General features: G+C 41.2%; 1 protein-coding gene, 1 non-coding gene and 1 pseudogene across 2 annotated transcripts in view; 2 read left to right on the top strand and 1 right to left on the bottom strand.

Moving 5' to 3' along the window:
• UTP20 (UTP20, small subunit processome component) overlaps positions 1–6,239 on the bottom strand; it is an 85,508-nt gene extending 79,269 nt beyond the window's left edge. The window contains exons 1-5 of the mRNA XM_006084088.3: positions 6,040–6,239; positions 4,795–4,875; positions 1,021–1,087; positions 779–911; positions 141–329 (exon numbers count right to left, since the gene is read on the bottom strand). Coding sequence (XP_006084150.1) covers positions 141–329; positions 779–911; positions 1,021–1,087; positions 4,795–4,875; positions 6,040–6,084 — 515 coding nt within the window. The 5' untranslated portion in view covers positions 6,085–6,239. The remainder of the gene's footprint in view (positions 1–140; positions 330–778; positions 912–1,020; positions 1,088–4,794; positions 4,876–6,039) is intronic.
• Positions 6,240–7,732: 1,493 nt separating this feature from the next.
• On the top strand, positions 7,733–14,374 carry LOC102423137 (annotated as a pseudogene).
• Positions 14,375–14,715: 341 nt separating this feature from the next.
• LOC111824996 lies at positions 14,716–14,784 on the top strand. The gene has a single exon (XR_002828101.1). It is a non-coding gene; the product is annotated as a small nucleolar RNA SNORD41 (small nucleolar RNA).
• The last annotated feature ends 5,087 nt before the right edge of the window (positions 14,785–19,871 follow it).

Below are 19,871 nucleotides of genomic sequence, written 5' to 3' on the forward strand. Positions count from 1 at the left end.
TAACTTTATTAACTTACCCAATGGCACTGAATTGTCAATAAAATACAATAGAAATTAAAAGCAAAAAAAAAAAAAAAAGAAGAAAAGAAAAAGAAAAGATAGAAAAAAGATAAACCCTCTGTTAGAGAGAAAAGGGTCACCTGTATATATTGGGCATGTCCTTCACCATGAGCCTCCACAGGTACTTGTACAGATACGACAGCGAGGTGAAAGCCCATTCTAACAACTCAGTGTCCTGAGTCTCCAGGATTGAGGTGACAGTCAGAAAAAAATCCGGAAAATGTGGATAGAAGTCTGTCTGCAGATCTCGTGCCAGCTGTACAACCAAACTGGATTAACAACAAGAAAAGTAACATTTGTGAGACATACAGACCAAAAAACAAATACTGCAAGTCAATTTCATAAATGATAGTTGATCGCCTATGATGACAGGATTAATTAAACCTTCCGAATCAAATCTCAAGAGAGGTATAAAGTTTTTCATATTTCAAGAATTCAGCAAAGATAAGGCTAAAGCAAGAAGGTACATTCTATCACAAATTATGGTCAACCATTCCTATTGTATCAAAGAAAAATGGGGCTCTCTGAAAAGTATGAAACAAAAGCAAAAAAAATATGCCTAAGATTCAGCTTTATGGCAATGCACTAGTATTCAGACTAACAGAAAAGGTAATTTTTTATTTTTAAACATCAGATCTAAGTCATATGTAGCTATAAACACAACCATTCATAAAGTTCAGACAAATATCCATGAGCTTTCTCTCAACATGCTACTTACTCCAAAAGGGGTTGATAAGCAAAACTGTTCTTGATTTGCAGGTGAGTCTTCAAACTCTGAACTATCTCATTTTGATGATAGACCAGCTGATTGAATGATTGACATTTGTCAATAACTTCTTTGTAAAATTTCCCTGGATGAAAAAAAAAGAAGTTCTGTTTTCCTATCACACCATGATTTAGTTGTTTTGAACATATAAAGTGCAAATGACAGGTATTAAAATAGAAACAAATAGAAAATACCAAAGTGTTCCGTAAGGTTCAGTTCTCTCCATTTCAGCAAACCTTCAAAAAAGTAGGTTTCAACCTCCTGTCAAGATTAAAGCAACCCATTATTTATTTCAAAGACAAACCATAATCAAAGTAAATAACAATAGTGATAGAGTAATATCTTAAGACAATGATGACGATAGTCAAGTATTTAACTTTTATTTCTTAAAAAAGGGCATTAGCTAACATACTTGAAAAGCATTCAGGTGTACTACACAATAGTACAGTAAGGAGAGATGCTTAATTTGGTTGTAGCATATAATTCTCTAAAATCTATAAAACAGTCATACTAAGGAAAAAACTTTTTTTTTCTATTATTCTTTACACTTTTAGGCCCATAAAAATCTACTGACTCTTCACAGTTCTTTAATCTTAAGGGGAAGTAATCTGGCATTTCTTATTAAAATGAAAACCAGGTATAGCCTTTGACCCAGTAAGTCCCCCTTTGGAGATATTTCTTATAAAACTTGTAAAGATACAAGCATATAGATGTTTATTTAGCTTTATTGTAGTGGGGGAGAGAACATAAAACAGCCTAAATATCCAACATAGGAAAATGGTTGGAATAACTTGTGGTCTATACATACTAAGATATATTATGTGGCAATTAAAATGATCTATACCATATTGAACAAGAAGGTTGATGATATACCCCCCAAAGTGATAAAAGTTCCACAGCCAAGTGTACAGTAGGATCCAATTTTTCTTTTTTAAAAAGACCTCTATAAACATTCACACATATTTTATGAGAGAAAAACATGGAAGAATACACATACACCAAACTGCCAATATCAGTTTCCTCAGCAATAGGGGTGGAGGGCTGAGATAATACAATAGTCTAACTTCATCACTTTATTTAGCTTTTTAACATAGTATATATTACTTTGTATCTTGAAAGGTAAGACCAATAAATTATTACCATACACGTGTATATATATAAATTATTACCATACATGTGTATATATATGTACATATACATGTATATGTGTGTATATATATAGAGAGAGAGAGAGAGAAAGAGAGAGAGAGAGAGAGAGAGAGAGAGAGAGAGACAGAGAGGACAAATACATAAGCACATACACAAACAGCATGCTAAATCCTCCACATATCAAAAAAAAAAGGTAAATCTACTTCTGAGAGACTGAAATGTTTAAAAAAATAAAAATGAAATAAAATCAATAGTTACGGAGACTAGAGAGGAAGAAAGAGAATCTAATTATATCCTGTTCAATGTCTCTTAAGGCAGAAGGGAAATACATCTAAATAGTTTAAAACCTTAAGGTAGAAGGCATTCCTAGCCTGGAACTGTGACTGGCACATGTCAACCATTGGTGACAGACTGTGTCCCTGTCCCTTTGCAATGTGACTTGCAGCCCCTACCCCAAGAGACAGAGTCTATTTCCTCGCCCCCTGAATCTGGCCTGGCCTCATGACTTGCTTGACCAATAACATGCAATGGAAATGATCCTGTGACTGCCAGAGCTAGGGTAAGGGGCTTCGTAATTTCTGCTTTTGCTCTCTTGGAAAGGTTCTGCCATTAAGAAAAGAAGCCTAGTCTAGTTTATTGGAGAACAAGAGGCTGTGAGGACAACCTAGACCAGCCGTGGGCAAACTACGGCCCGCGGGCCGGATCCGGCCCATTTGAAATGAATAAAACTAAAAAAAAAAAAAAGACAGTACCCTTTTATGTAATGATGTTTACTTTGAATTTATATTAGTTCACACAAACACTCCATCCATGCTTTTGTTCCGGCCCTCCGGTCCAGTTTAAGAACCCATTGTGGCCCTCGAGTCAAAAAGTTTGCCCACCCCTGACCTAGACCAACAAGTCCCAGTCAACAGCCAGACACTTGATTGAGGCCATTAAGCCCATCCAGCCCAGGATCCTATTCTAGGCTCTCTTCTCCACTAACTTAACATTCAACCCTTTAGTACTTTCAACCTGTCCTGTGACTTAAACTATAAACCATATGCTGAATGTTAAGTCAGTAATTCACCTCTGAAGTCACCAGATCCATACATCCAAATGTCTTTTGGACACCGTCATTTGGATGGTCACAGGTATATCAAACTTAACCAGCCCAAAACAAAACCAACCCATGCTCTTCTTCCTACAAATCTATCTTGATGAATAATATCCTCAACCATCTAGTTGTTGAAACCAAAAAACTTCCATTCCCTTCCTCCCTGCATATCCAGCAGGTCACAAGCCCTATTGATCTTACTTATATAATATCTCTGGAATCCTTCCCATCTCTCCATTTGACTGCTACTACCATAATCATTTCTTACTTAGGTAACTCCAAATCCTCACAACTGGTTACCATGACTCCAGTCCTACTTTTTCCTCCACACTAAAGCCAGAGAGATCTAAAGCTTAAACCTTATCAACCTCATCATGTCACTCACTCCCCTAACTTACAATCCTAGAATTCCCATAGCTTCAGGATAAAATCTAAACTTAGCTTGTCATATGAAGCCCTTTATGATCCTTGACTCTCTCACCAGGTTCTCCCTTCCCCCATTCCAGTCACCATCAACATACACACCCTACATACAATGATAACCACAATGAACTGCTTCGTAGTTTTCTGAATGTGACATGCATTTTCTGGCTCTGTTCCTTTATACAGTCTTCTCCCTCAGCCTAAACAGCCTTTCCTGTCCTCTTTGCCAAGCCAAAATCTATACAAACAACAAGACTAAATTCAGGTATCACTTTAATTACTTCATCTTTTTAAAACTTTTTAAAATTTATTTTTATTGATTTCAGAGAGGAAGGGAGAGGGAGAGAGGGAGAGAAACATCAATGATGAGAGAGAATAACTAATTGGCTGCCTCCTACACGCCCCACACTGGGGATCTAGCTTGCAACCCAGACATGTGCCCTGACCAGGAATCAAACCATGACCTCCTGGTTCATAGGATGATGCTCAACCACCGAGTCACACCAGCCAGGCTACTTTATCATTGTTTACACGCCACCCTACAACCCCAAATAATTTAGGTTAGGCTCCCTTAACTGTGAGTTCCCCAAGCATTATGTGCTTACCTAGAGAACATGATTTAACACACTGAATTCATACATTGGAGACAAGGCATTCAATGAGAGAGTGAGCAGAGTCCAACTACAGCCAAGTGATGAACAGTTAAGAACTGAGATCGAATTCCTAAGCTGAAAGCATGTTATACTAGATCTTAAAAAGCCTAGCAGAGAATCAATTACTTGACGCAACAAAAACCAAGATTTTTTTGAGAGTATGACTGAGTTACAGCATGGCTGGAAGTAGAAAGTCATTATGTAGTCCTAGTGCCTTTTAATAAAAGGGGAAACTAACCCCCAGGAAAGTGATTTGCTCATAATTTCTTTAAAATTGTAGCTTCAGAATATGAATCTGCAACAGTTCTTGGAATGCATGTGGGACAGGGAGAGACCGGGATCACAGAAGCCACCTGAGTATCAAGTCAGTTGTCTAACACAGCATCACCCAATAGAACTTTCTGCAATGATGGAAATGTTTTATTTCTGCACTTGTCCAATAAGGTAGCAACTACCCACATATGACTACTGAGCATTTAAATTTTAAATTTGATTTAAATCTAATTTGCCATGCATGGCTATTGTATTAGGTCTAATGCATTTCATGTTCATAAAGGAATGGCTTGAAAAACAATCTACTTCTAAGAGGAGAGATTGAAAATTCACTACGAATAATTAGAAGACTGGTTAGTATAACATTCTCTTACCTCATCGTAGCTCGCAGTTCTGTCAATCCGGTGAATAATATCAATATTCACATTCCCCAATCGTTCAGCAAATGTTAGAAACTGCAAGGGAGCGAGGGAGCATATTTAAGATACATCATCATTTAACACTTATCAAGATAAGCCTACTCAGGAACTATCATTACATATAATGGTACCCTTCACACTTGCAATCTCAGACTTGTATTTTCCGTCAATCATAAAATTGTATAATCGAGTTTTGAAACTAAAAGTAGATTATCACTGATGAATCAAAAGTGTAAAAACACACAGAAAGACACAGAGCCTTAAACAAATGCACTGCGATACTATACAAAGGTAATAGGCCTATGAATATATTTGCATAAGTTCTGTCAGTTATGTCATTTCAAATAAAATTCCCATGCTAGGTTGTGGTGGACCTAGGTGAAAGCTGGCGATGCGGCCTTGCTAGATCTACTGTTAGGTTTCACAGGTACCCGGCTAGGTCGTTGCAATAACCGTGTTTTTAAGCATAACATAAACCTAGGTTGTACCATAATAAAGGAACTCTCAGGGGACAGAGGAAGTGGGGAAGCAGCCATTGGCTGGAAATCACTCAGAGTCTCCCACCGGCCCGCCCCCTACTTTGGCCTTTTAAAGATAAAACAGCAAAGGAGAACAGCTCCTAAGGCAGTGGTTCTCAACCTTCCTAATGCCGAACCCTTTAATACAGTTCCTCATGTTGTGGTGACCCCCAACCATAAAATTATTTTCGTTGCTACTTCATAACTGTAATGTTGCTACTGTTATGAATCGTCATGTAAATATCTGATATGCAGGATGTATTTTCATTGTTACAAATTGAACATAATTAAAGCATAGTGATTAATCACAAAAACAATATGTAATTATATATGTGTTTTCCGATGGTCTTAAGCGACCCCTGTGAAAGGGTCTTTTGACCCCCAAAGGGGTCTCGAACCACAGGTTGAGAACCTAAGGAATTCGCCTGTCAGAGTTAGTTTAACTCCGGCGGAAGGGGATCCCAAGCACTGCGGACCCCACAAACCCCGGGCGAAATTAGCTGCCAGACTTCTTTCTCCGCCCCATGTTTACTACACGCGGAGAGCCCCCCTCTTTCGCTGGAGCCTCCGGGCAAATGACTCAGGCGAAGCCCAGAACCCTGCGGCCCCCGGATCCCGCTCAGGGCCAGCTCCACGGCTGGGATTCCAGCGCCCCGGCCCCCGGCCCAGGCCCCTCGCTCACCCGGTGTGTGTTCTCCGTCTTGTGGGAAACCGGCTTTGGCTTCATGGCGGCGGGGCGGCGGCGGCCCACGAGGGCCCGGGGAAAGGTCGGAGGGATGCAACAGAAGGGAACGAGTGGAAACTCGTTGACACACTTGCGCTCTCGGATCCCCAGGTGTCCAAACTCTTTCTCACGTGCGACCGGCGCGCCTGGGCGCCGCCATGTTGGAAACGGGGAGGAGCCTGGAAGCGTCACGTGGACGGAAGGAGGGGACGGAGCAGGCGCACCCTCGGGGGAGCCGGGAAGGGGGAGGCGCCGGCAGGTGGGTAGGTCGGTGGAGTTCTTTTTACTCCCTTTAGTAAAGGTATATAAGGAAAATGTGTATTTTTATTACAAAAGAAACCGTGTATCATCATTATCAGCTCACAGACACCACCACTTACTATGTATCCTGCACCCTGCGAAGTTCTTCACGCTCATAATTTCACAGGAAAGCGCGAATCAGGAACCTTTGTCTAGAAATATGTGGTAAAGATTTATTCAAGGTTCCCAGGGTTTGCAAACAGAAAATACAGCTAGGCACAACCCAGAGTATTCTGAAAAAGGAAAGAAAAGCTGGGGGTTCTTATAGTTTAAATTGTATTCTCGAGAAGGATCAGTCCTGCATCCTTAGCCTCTGGATTGTTGCAAGATGATGCACCTGCAGATGACCCCTGGTCTGGATCTGAGTCCCTCAGGGGCGTAATCAGAGGGTTATCTGAGGTCTGTGGTATATGCAGGCCTTGACACAGCCTTTCCCCATATCTCCAACTACTTGATTTTCACAATGTAGCAGCTTCACTATAGTGACTCCATTTTATTTCTTCGCTCAGTTCCTCAAGCACTGTGAATGCTGCATGAATATAAATGAGGCACCTATTTTTAAGCCCCTTTGGCATATGAAGAAAGGAAGGTAAGTGCAGTCTTGCAGAGGTCGCTCAGCTCCAAAGTCTGATATTCCTTTTTTTGTTGTTGTTAAATTTATCTTTATTGTTGAGAGTATTACAGATGTCCCTCTTTTTTTCTCCCACGGACCCCTTCCACCCTGTACCTCTTCGCCCAGGCCTTCATCACACTATTGTCTGTGTCCAGGGGCTCTGCATATATGCATATAAGGTCCCCGGTTAATCATTCCTTAAAGTTTGATATTCTTGACTTGAAGGTTTTTAAAGACTTTAGCATCCATCATCTCTGATCCTGTGGCAACCTTGTGAGGTAAGCAGGGTAGATGTAATTTCCTATGATGAACAATCAGCAGTGGCCAGGAAGGTGATACTCTACCAAGAAGTGAAAAATAGAAATTTTAAATTAAAAAAAAAACCACTTATAATTTCATGCACAGCCATTAACATTTTGGTGTTTTCCCCATCACTCTAATGTCATGTTGTTAAACATAATTGTACAAACAGTTGTGTGTGAATACTGTATATATATTTTTTCACTGATTCATTCAACAAATATTTTTTGAGAGTCTGCTATGGCTATGCATTGTTCTATGAGCTGAACAACACAGACAATAGGAATATTAATAATAATAATTCTGTTTGGAAATATTTAGTCTGAGGTGCTTACATCTTAGATAGCTAAGGAGAGATGTTAAGTGGACAATTGAATACATCCCTGCTTACAGCTCACTGTAGAGGTCAGGGCTGAAGGTGTGAATTAAATACCTTACATGCACTTTACTGAAAGTGTGACGTACTTAAAGCCATGGAACTGGAGGAGATCATTTAGGGAGAAAGTGATAAAAAAGAGGATGAAGAAGAGAAGACCCAAGTTTAACCCTGGAGTGCTCCAACAATTAGCAGTGGCCAGGAAGGTGATAGTCCACCAAGAAGTCACCAGAACCCCAATGCCCAGGAATATCTTTGTCACAAAAGCTGTGCAATCACAGTATTATAAGCATTCATCATTTTATAGACTAGGGAAGCTCAGAGAAATAAAATGACTCATGTGAGATGACAGTAAATGAACAGCAGAACTGGGAGCTATAATCCAGGTGTCCTCACCCCCAGTTTAATAACTTCTATTACAATCAACTTTACTTCACGCTAGGTACAAAAGATGGTAGAGGATATTTCAAATCCCAGCACAGTCCCAAAGGCTTTTGAACTGGGTTTGGCTGGGGAATATATTATTTTATGTCAGCGGCAGATTTTCTTTCTTAATGATTCCTTGCGCAAAACAGCGTAGGATGAAACACTGCCCTGATTGCACATTAATCAGATCATCTGGATGAAGATAATTCATATTAACAAGGCCTTTTATTTATAAAGGACTTGGAGGTTTTCAAAGACTTCAGCATCCATCATCTCTGAATCTGTGGCAGCCTTGTGAGGTAAGCGGAGTAGATATAATTTCCGTCATATTATAGCTGAAGAAGTAAAATAACCCCAGAGACAGCAAGTGACTTAGCCAAGGTCATGTATCTTTAATTGCTGGTGTCAGGCTTTTTATTCCACATTGAAAGGAATTGTTGCCACATGCATTTTCCCAGATGACTAATAGCTTACACTTTGTAGCTGTGACTACATATCAGATAATATTCCAAGTGCTTTGCATATAATGACTCATTTACTCTTCTGATAAAGTAAATTCTATGATCCCCATTTACTGATGGGAAAACTGAGGCACAGAGAGACTAATTAACTTGCTCAAAGTCATATAGTCTCAGAAAGCAGTCCGAGCTGGAACCCAGACATAGGCAGGCTGTATCCAGAATCTGTGCTCTTAGCCACCGCACTATGCTACCTCCAGTTAGGATGTGGAAGCAATTTTATGATTCAGGTAGCTCATAAGCACACTTCAAAGAGTCTTTGAGATTAAGTTCAGACATCTTATTGCTCTTAGACTGTCATAAGCCCTGTCATGTGTATGGCCACTAGATCTTATTATCTACTTATGTGATAGAGAGATGTGATCAAAATTTTATTTTTAGACTATTCACCTGGGCAGGGTGGAAGAAGCCTTGTGCATAACAATAGCTACTTTGGCATCAATGTTGAAAAGTGTTTACAGGTAGGAGTGAACTGCTTTCTGCAGAAAAACAATGCTCAGTCATCACTCACTTTTTTAAAAAGATTTCATTAGTAATGCTGAGGAGTATAGAAGACATCTATTCCCCATTCTTTCGGTTGCAGTATTTCGATTTTCCTTTAGGAAATCCCCTCCTTATTTAGTCTTAGTCGATGTGGTTTCAGTACTAACCCATCCATCCCCTATCTCCAGGGTTGCATGCATGATCCTGGCCCAGGTCCCATGTATCTCCCTGAAAAAAAAAACAAATGGTTGGTCAAGGACAGGTGTGTGATCCTGGTCAGTCTAATGAAAGTTGTCCCTAGGACTTTTACTTGAACTATTGAAAAACAGACATTCTCTTTCACTTAATAACTAATACAATGAAGTATAAGCTGTAGGCTACTGGTTGCCATCTTGCCCCATGGGAGTATTTGCATGAGAATGAATCGAAGACAGGCAAGAGTAGAACCAAGTGATGGAGAGAATTAGGTTCCTAATGACAAATTTGGGGCATCTAGATCTAGCTGTGTCTACCCTTGGACTTTGCAATAACATAAGCCAAAAAATTCCATTGTGTGTTTAAGCAAATCTAGGTCAGATTTCTGTTGCTTGCAACCTAGATCAATTTTCCTAATTAATAAATTATTCTGCTTAATACAGGTCTAATTCCTGCTATGCCTGACAGCTAAACTATATCTATTATCTAATGCCACAGTAAAGCTGCATGGAAAAAAGCCACAGTGGTGTCCAACAAGTCTGTGGTTGATTGGGTGATTCTGCTCTTCTGGGTTAGCCTTGGCTGATCTTTCTTCTTTTTTTTCTTTCTTTTTTTTTTTTATTAAATCTTTATTGTTCAGATTATTACATTTGTTCCTCTTTCCCCCCCCCCCCCGGAACTCCCCTCCTCCCAGTTCCCGCCCCACCTTCCGCCCTCACTCCCCACCCACTGTCCTCATCCAAAGGGGCACGATTTTTGTCCAGTCTCTTCCTGCATCTCCCACTCCCCTTTTTCCCCCCAAGAAAAAACAGGCCATTCCCCTTCCCCGTCCCTGAAAATAATATAAACACCAGGTCATTCCGGACAACAGAATATTTATTCACTTGGGTCTTAGATTCCCTTGTTGAAAGAAGCATGTTAGGTGGCCCTAATTTGAATCCTAACCTGGTACTTCCTACCTCTCGTCTTCAAGAATAACCTTCGACACTTCTTATAAAACTGATGATGTGGGTGAGGAGATCCTTTAGGGTCTTCCTTATTCGTTCAGCTCTCTATTTTGACCTTCAATTCTGAATGATAGCTTTGCTGGATAAAGTAATCTGGTGTAGGTTCTTGCTATTCATCACTTTGAATATTTCTTGCCACTCCCTTCTGGCCTGCAAAGTTTCTGTTGAGAAATCAGCTGACAGTCGTATGCGTATTCCCTTGTAGGTAATTGAGTCTCTTTCTCTTGCTGCTTTTAAGATTCTCTCTTTGTCTTTTGCTCTTGGCATTTTAATTATGATGTGTCTTGGTGTGGTCCTCTTTGGATTCCTTTTGTTTGGGGTTCTCTGCGCTTCTTGGACCTGTAAGTCCATTTCTTTCACCAGGTAGGGGAAGTTTTCTGTCATTATTTCTTCAAATAGGTTTTCAAGATCTTGCTGTTTCTCATCTTCTGGCACCCCTATAATTCTGATGTTGGTACGCTTGAAACTGTCCCAGAGGCTCCTTACATTATCTTCGTATTTTCAGATTCTTTTTTCATTTTGCTTTTCCGGTTGGGTGTTTTTTGCTTCTTCGCATTTCAAATCTTTGACTTGATTCTTTCGCTCCTCTGGTCTGCTGTTGGGTGTCTGTATAATATTCTTTATATCAGTCAGTGTATGCTTAATTTCTAGTTGGTTCTTTATCACAACATCGAGGGTCTCACTAGATTTCTTGAGGATCTCATCAAGTTTATCGGCAGTTTCTAGAAAATTATTGAAAGACCTTAAAAGTGCGTTTTTTAGCTCTATATCCTCCATTTCTGTCATGTTTCTTTGTCTCCGAATTTTTATGCTTTCTTGGTGCACCCCCTTGTGGTCTTTGTGCGCAGTCTTGTTGTAGTTAAGCCTTGATTGTTGTCGGCAATACTGGGGGTGAATTGACCTCCAGGCTAACTGGCTATGAGAGTCAGCTGTGTCTGCAGTGGGAGAGCTTCTGTGCTGGATCTCTAGGGCGGTGCTAGTCTAGCGTTTGCCTAAGGCTATCCGGCAAATGCCTCTGTGCAGGGCTTGGGCGGGGCGGGTCCCCAGGGATCTACAGGGTGGGCGGAGCGAGCAGTTATGGCTGCTCTCAGATCCGTCCCCAGGGGCTCTGCCTCTCAGAGTCCTGGGAGAGAAAGCTGCATTCGAGTTCCGACCAAAGCCAGACAGTCCCGCTTCTCCTGTTTGAGTCTGGGTCCCTAGAGACTCGCCCGGATCTGGAGCTCAGAGTCTGAAACTCCCTCCCGATTGAAAACAACAACCACGCCCTCCGCCGCCGGCCCACTCCACATGCACTCCACACCTTAGTATTTCACTTCCGCACTGCGCCTCCTCTGAGTCTCGGTATGGATTTCTCTTTCCTTCTAGTTCAGCCATGGGCAAACTACGGCCCGCGGGCCGGATCCGGCCCATTTTAAATGAATAAAACTAAAAAAAAAAAGACAGTACCCTTTTATGTAATGATGTTTACTTTGAATTTATATTAGTTCACACAAACACTCCATCCATGCTTTTGTTCCGGCCCTCCGGTCCAGTTTAAGAACCCATTGTGGCCCTCGAGTCAAAAAGTTTGCCCACCCCTGTTCTAGTTGTAGGATTTCCATTCAGCCAGCCCTCCTGTGGTTCTGGGTGATGTCCATTCCGTCTTTTAGTTGTATTTTTGAAGTGGTTGTTCGAGGCAGCAAACTCCTGCGTTAACCTATGCCGCCATATTGGTTTCTCCTCTTTCTTCTTTTTTAATTAGTCACTCTTAACTCTCTTTTACTCAGGATGTGCTCATTTTGGTGATTCTGCTCTTCCGGGTTAGCCTTGGCTGATCTTTCTTCTTTTTTATTAGTCACTCTTAACTCTCTTTTACTCAGGATGTGCTCATTTTGCCAACCTAGCAAATCATAAATGCCAAAATGAGAGCCAAAATGCTATTTATTTTCTCTTGTTTTCATTTCAATGCATAAGTACTTAGTTATTAAGTTGTTGAAGTTAGAAATTTATTTTTCACCTACTTCACAAACATTTATTTACCCAACTGTTAGGAAAGAAAGATAACAACAAAATAACAACAAAGATATTTTTGTTACCTAAACAGTGTTGCTTCAGATATCTGGGAGTGGTGGCATGGTGTAATAAATGGGGAGTCCAATTTTAAAATTAATTTGTATTTTTTAATGGCCAAATCCTGTAATGAATCAGATGCAAACGCAAGAATGATTACATTTTACAACTAGAAGAACCCCAGAGGGCCTTGGCTGATCTTGATTGGGCTTATTCAAGCATCTGTGGTCTGCTGACCACTGGTTGGGGACTGGCTGATCTAACATAGCCTTGACTTGAATGACTTGGCTACATGTCTCTGTTATATGTGGTCTCTCATCATCCCAAAGGCTAGCCTGGGTTTTTCTCATGACAAGGGAGAGCCTGGAAGAGTGAAAGGCTTAGGCTCAGAACTGTCACAAGTCACACCACCACTTTTACTGTATGCTATTGAGCAAAGCAAGTCACAGGAACAGCCCATATTCCTTTCAGTTTGAGCCTCCAGAAAGATGCCTTTGGTACAGGGACCTGAGGGGAATGCGGTGAGCTGAAAGTGAGCAAAAACAAGCTAAAGAGATGTCTAAAAGTTAAGAAGAAAGTAGCAGAGGAGGCAGCCAAGCAGAAGGAGCTCATAGAGAAACAACTAAGCCAGGGCAATGCTGCTGCCACCAACCACACCACTGACAAGGATGTGGGTGCCAAAGAGGAGAGCCTAAACCCAAACCAATACTACAAGATCTGCAGCCAAGCAGTCCATCAGCTGAAGGCCAATGGGAAAGACCCATACTCACACAAGTGCCATATAGGTGTCTCAGTCACTCACTTCATCCAAGAATACAGTCACCTGTAGCCTGGGAACCATCTGAGTGACATTACCATAAAGGTGGCAGTTCTTTTTCTAGATAGGATCCATGGGCCAAAAGAGCTTCCAAGGGGAAGCTCATCTTCTAAGACCTTTGAGAAGAGGAGGTCAAGTTGCAAGTCATGGCCAATTCCAGGAATTATAAACCAGAAGAATCAACAAACTGCTTCGGGGAGACATAATTGAAGTTCAGGGGAATTCTGGGTAAACCAAGAAGGGTGGGCTCTGATTCCTATGAAATCACACTGCTGTATCCTTGCTTACATATGTTACCTCATTTTCAATTTGGCCTTAAAGACAAGGAAACACGGTATCATCAAAGATACTTGAAATTGATCCTGAATGACTTTGTGAGGCAGAAATATATCGTCCACTAAGATCATCACATATATAAGAAGTTTCTTGGATGAGTTGAGATTCCTAGAGGCTGAAACTCTCATGATGAACATCATCCCAGGGGGAGTTGTGGCCAAGCCTTTTAGCACCAACCACAATGAGCTGGACCTGAACTTATGTATGAGAATTGCTCCAGAACTCTGCCACAAGATGCTGGTGGTTGGTGGCACTGACCGGGTTTATAATATTGGACACCAGTTTCAGAATGAAGGAACTGATTTGACTCACAATCCTGAGTTCACCACCTGTGAGTTCTCCATGGCCTCTGCAGATTATCATGACCTCAAGGAAATCACGGAGAAGATGATTTCGGGGATGGTAAAGCGCATTATAGATGGTTACAAGGTCACCCACCATCCAGATGGCCTGGAGGGCCAAGCCTATGTTGTAGACTTCACCCCACCCTTCCAGAAAAAAGCAACATGGTAGAAGAGCTTGAGAAAGCCTTGGGGGTGAAGGTGCCAGAAACTATCCTCTTTGAAACTGAAGAAATTTGCAAAATTCCTGATGATATCTGTGTGGCGAAAGCTGTTGAATGCCCTCCACCTCGGACCACAGCCAGGATCCTTTCTAAGCTTGTTGAGGAGTTCCTGGAAGTGGCATGCATCAATCCTACATTCATCTATGACCACCCACAGTTAATAAACCCTTTGGTAAAATGGAACTGCCCTAAAGAGGGTCTGACAGAGGGAGAAAAAAAGAAGCTTTGAGCTTTTAGTCATGAGGAAGGAAATATGCAATGCCTCCACGGAACTGAATGACTCCATGAGGCAAGTGGCAGCTTTTTGAAGACTGATAGTAATTCACCAAAACCCATTTTCAATAGTTCAGCGTTGTAATTTCTAAATCAAGGATAACAATAGCACCCCCTTCACAGGGATGTTGTAAGGATTAAATGTGTTAGTGCTATAAAGACTTAAAAACATTGCCTGCTACACAGTCAGCATCCCATCAAAGTCAGCATCCCATCAAAGTTCTCTGTTGCTGTTGTTATTATTATCATCCTCCTCCTTAGAGACTCAGCTAAAATGTTACTTCTTAGGTCCTGGCCAGGTAGTTGGTTAGAGCATTGTCTGGATACACCAAGGTTGTGGGTTTGATCCCCGGTCAGGGCACATACAAGAATCAACAGGGAAGTGATGACACTCATTACCTCTGATATTCGCTGATTTCTAACGTATTCGTACTGGCTGATCCCGGGTGCTCTATCTGCTTCTTTCTTCTCCTTTTTCCCTTCTGTCCATTTCTCTGCCAGAGTTATATTATATTATAACTGTTTTATGATTGGTCCCTCATCTACATCCTCTTGAGGACAAGAATTGTGTTTAGTTATTTTTATATCTCAAGTACATAGCATAGTCCCTAGATAGTATAGGCACTCACTAAATATTTATTGAAGGGGGAAAAGGAAGTGATGGAGGAAGGAAGGAAAACCATATAAGGGTCAACATCTTGTCAAGGGTAGATTCATGAAAGGGCAGCCTGGTGAACTGCAAGGCAGCTTTAGTAGTCACCATATCCCAGGTCCCACAGGGTCACTTGATAATGAACTCCTACCAGCTCAGGGACCAAGGCTGTCTGTACACCTTTCACACCCTGCCTGGGATGCCTCTTGTGCACATCCTGTCCCCAGCTTTATGCCACCACTGCAGTACCAGCCACCAGTCCCTCTCTTCAGGTGCCCTGCATCTCGTTCTGCTCAGGAGCTACTCTCATGCCACTTCTTTGGACACATGAAGAAATGTGCTTTGAGTCTCACACATGCAAACATGCAAGTGTGCGAGAATTGGCGTCTCCTGGGGCAACTCAACCACTGAAAGATGGGAGCTGGTGCGTAAACATTTCTCTCTCCTGGCAGTTGGGCAGATGACTCTGATTGGGTGACCAACTTGTCCTAGTTTTCCCAGGACTTTCCTGGTTTTCACACTGAAAGTACCACATTGCAGGAATCCCCTAATTCTGAAAGACATTCTATAAGATTCCTCCTGGGGTCCCAGTGGGGAAAGTCCCAGTAGCTCAGTTTGATAACACACCTGTGTTGCTTTTCCTTGCTTTCCCAGGCTATTTCCCCAAATAAACTACCTCTCTATCAGCTGCTGTCTCAGCCTCTGTTTTTTATGTGGGGAATCTAGCCAGTCTTTGAGTTGGGCAGCCCTGAACTTAGCTGTACAGGGCTGAGTGTTTATAGCTTCAGAAAACTGAACAAGGCAGAGGAAATGAGTCAGGGCCCCAAGCAGCCAAATTATCGCTTTCCTGATGTTGTTACAAAATCTGGAAGATATGGTAGTGTTCAAGGATATCATCATGAAATGTTTACTGTACGGCTTAATTACTTCAACAGCAAGGTGTTAGAAAGGATTATAGACAGTCAGAAGACTTAAGTTTTAGTCCACTGTTAGTATTTAACATTTTATAGGGCCTTTGTAATTTTTCTTTTCTTGGGCCTCAGTTGCCTATCTGTAAAATGAGGAGGTTTGACATGTGCTATTGGCTGTTGTAGTTACTTATAGGGTGAGGGGTGCGGATGGCAGAGGCTTGAGGCAGGGGCGGGCGGGGAGGGAGTCAATAGGTACGGCGACTAGGAAAAGAAGGGGACTGAGGGCTCATATCAGCATCAGTAGTTGAGTACATGTTGCGAAAAGATGTTATAATGGGTCAAGGTGGGCCACGCAGAACTCCTAACTCATTTCCCTAACATTCCTGAGACTTTATAATTCATCTCAAGTCCTTTTTCCACCGTGCAACAAGATTTCAGGGCCAAGAGTATTTTCCTCTGAGTTTTAAGAACGATCTTCATAAAGATCTTGAGGCCATGACCACCAAGGCCAAGTCCAACATGCAGCGAATGATGTGCTGGAGCAGCTGTACCTGCTTGTAAGAGCGTGATTGCTCAGTGTGCAGGACATTTGCAAGCCAGACAGCCATTGGTAATTTGAAACACACATCTTATCAATATGGGAAATTGACACCATAGAAATTGGCAAATGCTACAAAACAGGCCTCCCTCTGCCCTGCATGCTAGTTACCAGCACATCGCTGCATTCAGCTTTGAACAGTGATATTTCCTTATCCAGGGCTGGGCAAAATTAAATATGTGTGTCTTAAAAATAAATTTTTTTCTTCCCTACTTTTTGGTTTGTAGCTGCAAAGAACAGAGTCATCAAAACCTGTCTTTCTCTCCCTCAACTGTGGCTTTTCTTACAGAGTCTGTGAATCTGAAAGGTACACATTCCTGCAGAGGTCCTGGCAAGACTCCACATGCCCAGGCCCTGCAGGTTCTGACAGGGCTGGGCCCTGCCAGGAAACTCTCAGAGCCACATCAAGATGTCACACTGCTCTTTCAAGGGAGTTTGTCCTCGTGAATTGCCTATTTGGGGGCTTTGGACGTTTTTTTAAGGATTTTGGGAGCTTGGTTAGAATCCTTGCTCTGCCACTTGGTAGCTCTGTGACCGAGCAAGTTTCTTAACCTAGTTGAACTTTCTTATACGTAGACTGGATAATACATACTTGAGAGGGTTTATGGTTTACCATGAAGCTAAGGACTTTAGGCATCAGGATACCATCATGGGAGGGGGGGGGTGCTTAGACATGTTGTATTTTTAATTTTGTAATTAAGAGACTCCATCCCAAAGTGTAGTCTTCCCAGCCTCATACAACTTGGGTCGGCTCCTGCTTGTGGGAATGAATCACATAACATGTGTAAAGCATTTAGCCCAACGTCTTGTCCATTCTAAGGGCTCCATAAATAGTCCTTGTTGTCATACAAGTACTTTCCCTCCATCACCACACATCCCACATAATTTTGCTCCACTCCCTAAATGTCAGCACTCGTTCATGTTTTGGTCAGAGTTTGGTTCTCTTCCACCTATAACACTGACTCCTTGCCAATAATTCTTCACTTGCCACTTTGCCAAACTGATTCCATGAGATAACAGCATGCAGTGCCCTACGGTGTCCGTTTTAATCATGGGAAAACAAAGTTTGGCAATTAAGTTCTTCACAGAAGTGATGTGACAGCAGGAAGAGATCATAAATAACTTGCCCAAAGCTCCTTGGTGTGATGGGAATCAAAGTTATATTAATACTTAAGAAAGCAGTCGACAGAACAGGAAAACAAAGAACAAGTGAGGCAACTTTGTGATGTTGTGCCAGTTGTTCAAATAAGAGGCCAATTGTCAGTGGACCATGATGTAGAGATGCTTCCCTTAAGAGCATGTGTATTTCAGAATTATCAAAGGGCTCTAAGTCACCCTAATAATGGGATTTTACCTCAAGCAGAAAGAATGTAAGCCACATTTAGCCTTAAAAGACTCAGCACTTTGCACTGAAGTTGTAACAAGAATCGGAGACATTGTCTTGACTCGGTGAGTGAGCCTGACCTGGTGCTCCTTCCCTGAGCTATAAGAAAGGAAATTGGCTCAGATGCAACTGAGGTGCAGCCATTATTAACAGCTAATTTATTGTATACAGGCGCCATGATTGGTGATGAGTAAAACCTGGTCTCTGCACTTTCTATAAACTGTCCAGTTAAGTTGAGAGAGTGGCCTTGTGGAGCAGATGAATCTGGTTTAATCAGGGCTCTGTCTTGTATTGGGTCTATGATTTACATTATTCATGGAACCCCCTTGAACCTCAAGTTTCCTTATCTGTAAGATGGAAACAGTATCAGTAACCTTGCAGGATTGCTGAAACATAGCAAATACTTAATAGTTAATTTTCTTACTCCTTTCTGAAAGCATAAACTCTAAGTGCAAGTTTGGTATTCTCAGAAACTGTGTATGCAGCTTTTCTGAATCTTGTATTATTTTAGTAGTTGAATCATTTTATTACAAAATTCTTATTACAAAAGCATACCTTTTTGTAGCACAATAATTAAAATGTTTAGATAAGCAAAAAGAAAAAAAATTATTCGTAATTTCAATATATAGTTGTAATTCCCGTCAACATCCTTAAGTGTATCCTTCCAGAACATTTTTATGCCTATAAATACTTACTAAACTATAGTTATAGAATGCATATTATTTTATAACCTGCTTTTAAAAAATACAATAGATCATTATTATAGGAAACCCTTGGGAAAATCTTTCATGACAAGGCCTGGTAACAATTTTTCCTTGTCATGAGAAGCAATTGAGATGAACATACTATGACAATTGTCTATTGTTATTAAGTAAATTATACCCGAATTTTGGTGCCCTTTTCCCAGAAAAAGGCCACTTGTTTGCTTTAAGGAAAGAAAACAACATCTACACACCTCCCTCTTGAAGTCCCTTTGTTTAGAAACCATACTTGTTTTCTTTTAACAGTTGTATGTAAAAGTAGAAATTTATCCCTTTGTATTCAAAACAAGCTAAAAAGAGATTTGTAGTTGGATATTGTCTTAGTTTGGGCTGTATAACAAACCTAGAGGTCTGATGCACGAAATTCGCCCCAGCTTCGTCTGGAAGGTAGTTCGGCTGTCTGGTCTAATTAGCATATTATGCTTTTATTATTGTAGATACTACAGACTGGGTAGCTTGAACAACAGACACTTATTTTCTTACAGTTCTGGAGGATGGAAGTCCAAGATGAGGGTGCCAGCCTATTTAGTTCCTGGTGAGAACTCCATTCCTGGTTTGCTGATGTTGCCTTCCAGCTGTGTGTCCTTATGCGTGGACAGAGCTCGCTCTGTTCTATTCCTCTTCTTATAAGGACATTAACCCCATGTTAGGGCTTCACCCTCATGACCACATTTAAGTCTAATTACTTCTAAAGGCCCAACTCCTCATAACATCACATTGGGGGTTAGCAGCTTCCCCATGTGAATTTTGGAATGGGACACACACATTCAGATCATAACAGATATTGTTATAGGCCCATAACTTCTGCCCTAGAGGAGATAATAAAAGGGGGCAAAATAGCTCTATTCTCGATGATCCATCTTGTTAGAAAAAAATAACTGGATTGACTCAGACAGACAACAAGGCTACTGTGTGGATGGTTGAGAAATCTCATGCTTGGCTGAGAGATGGAAGCAGAACAGCTAATGTTTGTATAGTACTTAGTGAAACATGTCATAGGGAACCAAGAAAGGGTGGTGCCTAGTGGTCCATCTGCTATTTCTTATTTCCTCAATATCCTTTTCTTGAAAGAAAACAAGAATAAAAATAAAGTCTTGATAAGAGAGGTGCTAAATCCCTAATTTGGGCAAGCTTTAGACTAATCTTGACTTATCTCTACACAACCATAGAGCTAATACAGTTATACAGATTGTTTATCAATTTTTCAAATGGAGACAACAAGAGAG

The sequence above is a fragment of the Myotis lucifugus genome, unplaced genomic scaffold (assembly GCF_000147115.1).
Source record: "Myotis lucifugus unplaced genomic scaffold, Myoluc2.0 scaffold_10, whole genome shotgun sequence".
Lineage (NCBI taxonomy): Eukaryota > Metazoa > Chordata > Mammalia > Chiroptera > Vespertilionidae > Myotis > Myotis lucifugus.